Raw genomic sequence first — 11,518 nt, forward strand, 5'->3', positions numbered from 1 at the left:
CTGTTTATTAATTTTACTGTTGTTATATTCACTGTCTGGTTTTTTTTTTTTTTCTTTTTTTTTCTTTTTTAGTTTTGCATATTTCTTTTCTGTTTTTGTCTTTTTCTCCAAAATTCCAACAATATGTCTTTTGGTATTTTCAATTTCACTGTTTTCATATAGCAAACAGTGCTTCCACTTTCAAGGAAATATCCTTATTTTAGGGGAAAATTTTTATGTCACAAGGATCATGTTAAGGAAATTACTAAATCTAAGGAAATTCTAAGGAAATTGGCTTATTTCATTAAAATATCTAAATTTTCTAGCAGCAACTAATATTGTACAGAGCATATCTAGCCAGAGAACTTGGATATGATCATCCTGATGTAAGATCGTTTTATTCCCACTGCAGAGATTTTCTAAGAGAATGTGTAGAGCAGATCCTCTCTAGATTTGATAACATTGGAGATTTTGATTTTTTTTATCTTGCCTATCTCCTGAAGTAGCCCAAAATCTAACTCTTCCTTCACTGGCCCCTATTTTTGAAAGGTTGCCATACTTGAAGGATGTTGTTGACCTACAGCAAACAAACCTTGAATGGAGACAGACAACTAACTATCTGAGTTCTAGTGTGTCAAAAAGTTTAGATCACAGTGTGTTTTGGCAGTCAGTTTTTGAAGCTAAAAATATAGCAGGGAATATACAAAATCCACAGCTCAGCAGGATGGTTTCACTATTGTTCTCACTCCCTTACTCAAATGCAGCTGTAGAAAGATTGTTTAGTCAGCTGAAACTGATTAAGAATGACCATCGAGCATCACTTAAGAATGAAAGCGTACTTGGTCTAATTACAGCAAAGACAGCTTTCCAGAAGAAAGTTCAACATCAGGCTGCAGTCATAGATCCACCACATAGTATGCTTAGACTCCACAGTAAAATGAAAGCCAGTGCAGATAATGATCAATGTTCAAATATCAGAAAACTATTCCTAAGCGGTTTCAAGGAAAAATAATGTTTACAATTTAGTATCACTGTTGGTATGCCATATAAGGAAAGAGATGGGGAGAGCCAGACTCTGCCAGAGAGGAAAGTTGTGTTGTGTTACCTTTGTGACAGGAGTATAAATTTTATATTTGTAGTTTTGTTTATTGCAACAATGCCCAAAGAGAAGAAAATGTATTTTTTTGGCATGTAGGATACAGTATATTTATTCATACCACAGAATATAGATTTTCATAGTCTTATTAATTGCACCAAAGAGAAGATTGTGTATTTTAAGTTGGCATGTAGGATATACCCTGTACCATGGACCTCTGTAACACTGGAGTCCAGTGTTACAGAGGTCTATGGAATCTGTGTAATTTATGTGAAAGGAACATATATTGTTATAGTCTTATTGTACCAAAGAGAAAGAATACTTATTTCAGTTGGCATGTAGGATTTATTTATTAACATTAAACAAGATGTGAATTGTTTTTATGAATTATGAATGATTTTTATGAATTTTTGTGAATTAATAAGTAATTGTTAAACAATTAATTAAACGATTAAAAAGACAAATGGTACTTTTATATGACAACCTCTGTTTAGCTTGAATGAAAAGAATGCAAAAATTATACCTAAGAAAGTTAGGGAAAATATAAAGAAATGTTGGATTGAGGTCAAGGAAACCTAAGGAAATTTTACGAGAGGTTAAAGGAATTTAAGATTTTGGGTGTGGAAGCACTGATAGCAAATCTCCTAGTATGGCATCTGTGTCTTCTTGGTAGGGTCGTTGTAGGACTGGGTGTCTCTGTCTTTCTAAGTTGTAGGCTGGACAGTAAAGAATAAAATGTTTTAGGTCTTCCACTGGATCACCACACATAATACATTCTGTTGCCGCATTTATAAACCTTTGCCTATCTCCAAGATCCATATTGTTGGTCCTACATCGAAAGACTATTATGGTAGCCTCCTGTTGTCATAAATCTTATCCTGCCCTCCTATTATAGACTTTGCCTCATCTCCCTGTACATCTTCAAGCTTACTTTCCCTTCCATCTCCTGTTTCCACATCTTTGTGTCCCATTCCTTCACCTTCCTACTGATATCCAAATAACTCTCAGCCTCCCCTCTTAATCCGATTAGCTGTCTGTATTCTAGGAGTCCGAAATCTTTCTCTAATGTCTTCTACGCAAAATCTCAACATCATTGTATACACTTCCTCTATCACTCAAAGTTCTTATAAAATGCAAAATAACATTTAAATCAAATAAAACTAATATGAAATGGTAAAGGAAAATCATGTCATTCTGCCTTTAAAACCGTAAAAACATCCTAAAAAATGTTGATATCTTAAAATCTTGCTCAAAAATGCTTTCTTCTCTCTCCACGACTGTTTTCCAAAGCCACAGAGATGACTGACGGGTTTTAAGAGTGTTTCTCCTGTTAGCAATGCTGAAATCATGTCATTCTACCTTCAAAACCGTAAAAACACCCTAAAAAATGTTCTGATATCTTAAAATCTTGCTAAAAATGCTTTATTCTTTCATCACGCGTGCCTCTCCACCTGCCTCACGGCCACCTGACCCTGTGCCACCCTGGACTGCCCCTTACTATGCTGCTGCAGTAGGGGGCTGAGCGTGCAGTCCCTGTATCCCAGGCTGGCGTGCCTTCGACCCTCCAGGACGTGGTGCAGCTCTTGCTGGAAATCCGAGCCGAGGTCAAGGACTTGCGTGTGAGGGTCACTGCCTTGGAGCTACAGCGGGACGCAGTGAGAGACCTCTGCCCCAGCCAGTGTCGGCCCCAGTCCAGCCAGCGCCCCAACCTGCCCCAGATAACAGGCCCCAGAGTGCGCCAGCCAGCCCGCGGCTCCACCCAGTGTCTGCCCCGGTACATCCTTCGCCCCAGTCTGCCCCTGATAGCCGGCCCCAAAGTGTGCTGGCTAGTTCTCAATCATGGTGAGTCAAGCCACCAGCCCCAGTCCAGCCACCGCTCCAGCCAGCCCCGGCGTCACGCTGCGGTGCCAGGCGTGTGGCTGGACGTGCTTCCCCTCCCACTCCTGACGCACTCTTAAATCCTTCTTTTCCAGGTTTAGGGGCTGGCCGGCATCACCCGACCTCCTCCTCCCTTGTTGTATACATTGATACAACAATAAAGTTATCAATCTCTCTCTCTCTCTCTCTCTCTCTCTCTCTCTCTCTCTCTCTCTCTCTCTCTACTACTACTACTACTACTACTACTACTACTACTATACACACACAGCGTAGTGTAGTGGTTAGCACGCTCGACTCACAATCGAGAGACCCGGGTTCGAGTCCCGGTAAGCGGCGAGGCAAATGGGCAGAGAGAGAGAACAATTACATATCCATTCGTGGTAGTGGTGGTGGTGGTGGTGGTGGTATTATTAGTAGTAGTAGTAGTAGCAGTAGTAGCAGTAGTAGCAGTAGCAGTAGTAAGTAGCAGCAGCAGCAGCAGCAGTGTTGCTGCTTGCAGCAGTAGCAGTAGTACCAGTAGTAGCAGTGGTGGTGGTGATAGCAGCAGTAGTAGCAGTAGCAGTAGCAGTAGTAGCAGTAGCTGTGGTGGTAATGGCATAGCAGCAGTAGTAGTAGTAGTAGTAGTAGTAGTAGTAGTAGTAGAAGTGGTGGTGGTGGTAGTATTAGTAGTTGTAAATTACAATTACTAATACTACCACCACCAGTTGTAATAGTGGTAGTAGTAATAGTAATAGTAGTGCCGCTGGTGGTGTAAGTATTAATAGTAGTAGTAGTAGTAGTAGTAGTAGTAGTAGTAGTAGCAGTAGTAGTATCATGATACAATAACGAGAGACAGGTAGACGCACGAGAGTCTTGAACTCACAGCCCTACTGGTAAGTCTTCTGAAACGCTGTTTCTGTGACTTCATCCACTCGCTTAGCCAGCTCTGATCGCGATAGTCTGCTACTCAATAAATCATGAATAATTAATATAAAACTTTTTTCTTTTCATGATCCATTAGTTATACAGTTGAAAATTAAATATGATACACATTAGTGATTGAATGTTGATGATATTTCATAGCGATAGACAAGATATTGTACGGATAAAGACATGTCAGATAGCCTAGTAGATGTGGCTCAAAAACATTGTTAGTGGATTTTTCAAGCCATATACATTATGCATAATTGCATAATGCACATTGATTTCCTCTGATCCTCTTCGCCTTCATGTACCTTCGTCGTCTTCCTCACCACCTCACTGTTCTCTCTACATATAAAACTACAAGAGGCTAAAGGCTAATGCACGTATGAGTCTAAAGGCGATCCACACTATACATGGACGGTCACGCTCTGTTTACGGTGCTGTCACATACTAAATACATCTCAGTGGGGACCGTAAGCCATTGAAATGCATGTAATATGAATGGACCGTGATTGCATACCGCTATTTGAACGTGGTAATCCATTCCTTTAGCTTGCATCGGTCCTAAACTATTCACACTTCATATAAGTACTTTATTCTTGAGTGTAAACCCATGGTACAATAACGAGACATCAAAAAGTTACTGTACCATGGTACAGTCAGTAGCCTGTAAGGCTGGCATAGCCTGTAAATTATGGACTAGGTCTAGGCTACTAGTAGAACTAATTTCGTTCATTAAGCATAAGCAGATTATACAATTTCTAATTTGGAGTGTTGAAACTGATCAGATTTAGCCAGTAAATCTAAGTTTCTTTACCTGTATTTTTTTTTTTCTTTTTTTTCTGCAGAAAGGCCACTTCCATTATCGTGTCCACGAAATGGCAGATTTTGATCAGGGACTGCCTCAGTTTTTAGATCCCTCCAACTCCTTGGAACTGGGGAACCTAATAACTCACATTTCAAATTGCGCTTAATTTGGGCGGAACTAAAATGTTGCTCACAAATCACGGCATTATTTACGTTTACTGTGTCAGCAAGATAGCATTGTTGGAGTCACTGTCTTGCGATGGTCTTGTTCTTGGGGAATGTATAATATTTGAAATTACTAGACTTGGCAGGCGTGCATCCATACACTGCACAAGGTCTAGCTTTGCCCATACTAACAATAAGAAATTAATATTAAGGCACATGAAACATACAATCCAAGATCAAATTCTGCCTCACGTGTACACTCACTCGAAGATATGGAGTTGTTTACACGACCGGATGACGTCACTGAGTCAGCTGGTGCCTGGTGGTTCCAATAATGTTCTCGTGCGTCTACCTATCAAAAAGTTATTGTACCACGAGTAGTATAGTCTGTGTACCTCTTTAAGTGGCTCCCAGGGAGTGTGTGGTTGTCAGATCTTGCGGCAAACCGTGAGCTGTCCTTGCAACACGCACGCTGACCAACACAAAAACAAGCATTATTCACATCAAATCAATGACACTGTGTTTGAAGACCAGGGGAGTTATTTTAGAGTACACAGACTATAAATATCAAACAAAAATAATTTCCGCGAATTTTCAAGGGTTCTTTTATGGTTCAAGTCAGAAACTAACAATATTTTTACATCATACAGATAAGAAACGGGAAACTAACCTAACCTAACCTTCCTGTGTACGCCCGCCCGTGTCATTTCCCGGGGCGAACAAAGCATGCTGTCATCACACACACACACACACACACACACACACACACACGATAGCTCAGTGGTTAGAGCGCTGGCTTCACAAGCCAGAGGACCGGGGTTCGATTCCCCGGCCGGGTGGAGATATTTGGGTGTGTCTCCTTTGACGTGTAGGTGGTGTTCACCTAGCAGTGAGTAGGTACGGGATGTAAATGGAGGAGTTGTGACCTTGTTGTTCCGGTGTGTGGTGTGTGCCTGGTCTCAGGCCTATCCCAAGATCGGAAATAATGAGCTCTGAGCTCGTTCCGTAGGGTAACGTCTGGCTGTCTCGTCAGAGACTGCACCAGATCAAACAGTGAAACACGAAGTACTTCAACAGCCAAATATTTCACTGGAATGAATTAAAAGCCCTTTCATATGAGTTTTAGCGCTGATGAAAACACCATTAATCCCTTCAGTACTGGGACTCGCTTTTACCTTGAGATTTGTGTGCCATTAGACCATTTATTGACATTAGCAAAGATCCGTGGAGGGCAGGAAGATTAATGGCCACAGTCTTCCATATTTTAACCCCTTCAGTATTGGGACACATTTTTACCTTGAGATTTGTGTACCATTGGACCATTTTATTGACATTACCAAGGGTCTGTGGAGGGCAGAAGATTAATGACCACTATTTCAACCCCTTCAGTACTGGGACACATTTTTACCTTGAGTTTTGTGCACATTTAGACAATTTTATTGACATTAGCAAGGGTTTATGGAGGGTAGAAGATTAATGGCCACAGTCTTCTCTATTTTAACCCCTTCAGTACTGGGACACATTTTTACCTTGAGATTTGTGCACATTTAGACCATTTTATTGACATTAGCAAGGGTTTATGGAGGGTAGAAGATTAATGGCCACAGTCTTCTCTATTTTAACCCCTTCAGTACTGGGAGACATTTTTACCTTGAGTTTTGTGCACCATTAGACTATTCTATTGACATTAGCAAGGGTGTATGGAGGTCAGAAGATTAATGGCCACAGTCTTCACTATTTTAATCCCCAACATGAGTTTGTGAAGATGTATAAAATCACCAAATAGTCACAACAAGGAATATGAAAAACGCGTCATGGTACTGGTGAAGTTAAGAGCATCTCCCCTACGCCCACCACCTTACCAACACGCCCACACCTTCACACATGCCCACCACAACCTAGCCACTACCTCGTGGGTGGGTGTGGAGGTGTTGGCGTGCTTGTGGGCGTCCTATAGTGGGTAATGGTGGGCGTATGTGAGGTAGTGGGTAGGCTATGATGGGCGTGGGTGGGCGTGGGCGTGATGGGCGTGTCTCAGGTGAAGGAAGGTTCCCAGCACTGGAGGAAATAATTAATGACTTTGTTAGGCTGTAAAATTATTAAAAATAGTGAAACAGATCAAGAAGAAATGAAATAGAATGAATTGATAGCCTACTATTGCTAAGATTTGTGTAATGTATTATAAAGATTTGTTGTAATATTTATGTAATGTATTACAAACATTTGTTGTAATATTTATGTAATGTATTACAAACATTTGTTGTAATATTTATGTAATGTATTACAAACATTTGTTGTAATATTTATGTAATGTATTATAAAGATTTGTTTTATAAGGTTTATTGCGCTGATGACACCACTCCGTCACTACAGTGTTGTTTGTGAACGAGTATTTTGACGCAAATTAATAATTATTAATGAATATAATTTTGAAATCTGTGTTGGCGCCAAGCGCGCGACAAAGCGCCGCGCCGCTCACCCTTCAGATAGTATTATTAATATTATTTGTTTGTTTTCCAAGGACGCCATTGTTTGTTTGTGTGTGTAATTAGTGATTCTCATACCTCTTAATTTGTCATTTTGTTTTTGTTACTTGTCTCGCTGGTGTGGTTTCATTTTTTATATATTATGAAGCCTAAAGGAACGACACGGTGCCCCGCCCCGCGCCCCGCGCCCCTTCAGTTTGTGTGGGTGTGTGCAGTGGTGGGGCACACTGCCGCGCCCCGACACTCTAGCGTGGATTTAAGGCACTTTGCTGGGATGTGTGTAGTAACACAGTGTTGTGAGAGTGTTGCAGTGTTGACACGACACATGACACGCCGCGCCAGACACATGACACACGACACATGTCACAGGACACACCACGCTCACTTTCCCGCCAAACCAAGCCGCCACAATTGTGCAAAGTGACAAAACGTCGCTCAAGTGAAGAAAAGTGGCACCCTGGGGTAGGCCTATCAGAAAAGTGGCACCCTGGGGTAGGCCTATCAGAAAAGTGGCACCCTGGGGTAGGCCTATCAGAAAAGTACGGCACCCTGGGGTAGGCCTATCAGAAAAGTGGCACCCTGGGGTAGGCCTATCAGAAAAGTGGCACCCTGGGGTAGGCCTATCAGAAAAGTACGGCACCCTGGGGTAGGCCTATCAGAAAACTGGCACCCTGGGGTAGGCCTATCAGAAAAGTACGGCACCCTGGGTTAAGCCTATCAGAAAACTGGCACCCTGGGGTAGGCCTATCAGAAAAGTACGGCACCCTGGGTTAAGCCTATCAGAAAAGTGGCACCCTGGGGTAGGCCTATCAGAAAAGTGGCACCCTGGGGTAGGCCTATCAGAAAAGTGGCACCCTGGGGTAGGCCTATATAAGTGAAAAGTGTCTCTGTGTGTTGGGGGGGTGGGAAGTGATGTGACACCGAGGATTACTCACATAGACCTGTGTGTCAGCGCCAGTAGGCCTATGTGTGTGTCAGGGCACCGCGTCACCATTGTAAGTACAGCCATTCATTCTTGTTGACCTCTCTCTCTCTCTCTCTCTCTCTCTCTCTCTCTCTCTCTCTCTCTCTCTCTCTCTCCAGTCTATAACAGTGGTCTTCCACCTTTTTCAGTGTGGTCCAGCCGTAACGGTGATGAAGCAGAGGGTGTCCACCCCACCCAGAAAAGTCTCATTAAAATTCTCATTTTCAATATTTAAAATCTGTTTCCTGTCTCATATCTCGCGTGGTTGTACTATCGGGGTCTTGCGAGTAGGCGAGGTGGCAACCTTGATGTTACAATAGGTAAATATGTATTTGTAGTATGTATTTGTAGTATGTATTTTAAGAAATATAGGAGAGAGAGAGAAAGAGAGAGACTTTTGTATATTATAGAGACACGTGCAGGTGAAGATCTCGTCCACCCAGTAGTCCATCCCCAGACAGCTGTCCACCTGTCCACCCCTCACTTCATCTCCTCCACTATAAGGTGGACTGTACACCCAGGTGGACCACCACTGGTCCATAACATAACAAGATACATTTTGCTTCACTTGCTACCACTACAACTATTACTGCTACTGCTACTACTACTACTACTACTACTACTACTACTACTACTACTACTACTACTACTACTACTACTACTATTATTATCGTTATTATTATTATTATTAATATACTATTATTATTATCGTTGTTATTATCATCATTACTACTACTACTACTACTACTACTACTACTACTACTACTACTACTACTACTACTACTACTACTACTACTACCACTTCTACTACTACTCCTACTATTCTTATTATTATTATTATTATTATTATTATTATTATTATTATTATTATTATTATCATTATTATTATTACTACTACTATCATTATTATCTTTGTTATCATTATCACTACTACTACTACTACTACTACTACTACTACTACTACTACTACTACTACTACTATTACTACTATTACTATTACTACTACTACTATTACTACTACTACTACTGTTATTATTATTATTATTATTATTATTATTATTATTATTATCTTTATTATTACTACTACTACTACTATTATTATTATCGTTGTTATTATTATCACTACTACTACTACTACTACTACTACTACTATTATTATTATTATTATTATTATTATTATTACTACTACTACTACTACTACTACTACTACTACTACTACTACTACTATTATTATTATCGTTATTATTATTATCATCACTACTACTACTACTACTATTATTATTATTATTATTATTATTATTATTATTATTATTATTATTATTATTATTATTATTATTACTACTACTACTACTACTACTACTACTACTATTATCGTTATTATTATTATCATCACTACTACTACTACTACTACTACTACTACTACTACTACTACTACTACTACTACTACTACTATTATTATTATTATTATTATTATTATTATTATTATTATCATTATAGCTCCTGTAGAGCTTCTTGAAGAGTATATGAGTGAAGCAGTGTTATTAAGCTTCCTCCCATTAGTGTCGCTGGCAGTTATCTCTAGTGGTGGGCATATTGGGGCCCATATCACCACCCAAGCACATCTTCAGCTTAACCACTTAGAACCTGGCTATCATGGTGACATTTAGGAACGTTGATATTAGAGCAGTGTTTCTTAACCTTTTTCGACCTCAGCATCCCTTTTAGTCAGGCCTAAGCTGTCCAGCACCCTCCACCATTGGCGAACACCGTACCGAACGTGTACACTGGTATTAATATACTGTACACTGGGCTCTGCCGAGGTGGCGAGGGAGCGAGGACGTCTTGCCGTCTGGTGTACATGTACCTAACGTGTACACTGGTAATATACAAAGCTTGTAACACTAATTGAATATTAAATAGTGGAATGCTCGTACAAATCAAGTGTTTTATATCACTATGCTACAACACATGAAAATCACGTTCAAGTTTACCCCGGTATTGAATTTTAAAATATGCGATAAAAATACGTTTACCCAAACGTATTCCTTTTACCTTTTACCGCCACATATGTGACCTTCCTCAGCACCCCATGAAATTGATTTCAGCACCCCATGGGGGTGCGAGCATCCCAGTTAAGAAACGCTGTAATTAGAGGGAAGGTGGAGGAAACATGGATGAAGGTCTGTGTAGGTGGAGGTAAGTGGAGGTAACTTGTGGAGGGATATGGAGGAAGAAGTAGATAGAGTGTGAGGAAGACATGGGCACTATTATGCAATATGGTTGGGATTTGCTTGTGATGAGTGTGTGCAATGCTTGTGTGACTCAATACCCACTTGTTTGGTGCCGCTTCACCATTACCACTCCATTACCATTACTGCTGCAGTGCTGGTGACTCCATTACCATTTAAACCACTCCACAAATGACAGCTTTAAACTGGTATAATGTGGTAGAATTCAAACCTACTCGTGGACGTCTACCCGATTCCACCACCACACCACCACCACCTTATCCACTACGTCACTACTACTACTACTACTACTACTACTACTACTACTACTACTACTACTACTACTACTACTACTACTACTTCCTCTGTTTTGGAGAAGGAAGAAGAGGAAATGGAAGAGGAAGAGAAAGAGGAAGGAGGAGGAAGAGGAGAAGAAAAAAATTAGTACTACTACTACTACTACTACTACTACTACTACTACTACTACTACTACTACTACTACTACTGCTACTACTACTACTACTGCTACTACTACTACTACTACTGCCACTGTTACTACTACTACTACTACTACTACTACTACTACTACTACTACTACTACTACTACTACTACTACTACTACTACTACTACTACTACTACTACTACTACTACTACTACTACTACTACTACTGCTACTACTGCTACTACTACTACTACTACTACTACTTCCTCTGTTTTGGAGAAGGAAGAAGAGGAAACGGAAGAGGAAGAGAAGGAGGAGGAGGAAAAGGAGGAGGAGGAGGAGTAAGAAAAAAATTAGGCCCGAAATTTACTTCCTCTTCCTATTTTATTTCCTGTTTAACTCTCTCTCTCTCTCTCTCTCTCTCTCTCTCTCTCTCTCTCTCTCTCTCTCTCTCTGTGTGTGTGTGTGTGTGTGTGTGTGTGTGTGTGTGTGTGGAAATATATCTACATTAGTTCCTAATGCCCTTTTCTTCTTCCTCCTCCTCCTCCTCCTCCTCCTCCTCCTCCTCC

The 11,518-nt window shown here is 40.5% G+C and overlaps 1 protein-coding gene across 1 annotated transcript in view; it reads left to right on the top strand.

The window, feature by feature from the left end:
• Positions 1-6,642: 6,642 nt before the first annotated feature.
• LOC123501296 (beclin-1-like protein B) overlaps positions 6,643-11,518 on the top strand; it is a 16,416-nt gene continuing 11,540 nt past the window's right edge. Inside the window, exon 1 of the mRNA XM_045250093.1 lies at positions 6,643-6,784. Within this exon, the coding sequence (XP_045106028.1) occupies positions 6,643-6,784 (142 nt within the window). The remainder of the gene's footprint in view (positions 6,785-11,518) is intronic.

The sequence above is a fragment of the Portunus trituberculatus genome, chromosome 1 (assembly GCF_017591435.1).
Source record: "Portunus trituberculatus isolate SZX2019 chromosome 1, ASM1759143v1, whole genome shotgun sequence".
NCBI lineage: Eukaryota > Metazoa > Arthropoda > Malacostraca > Decapoda > Portunidae > Portunus > Portunus trituberculatus.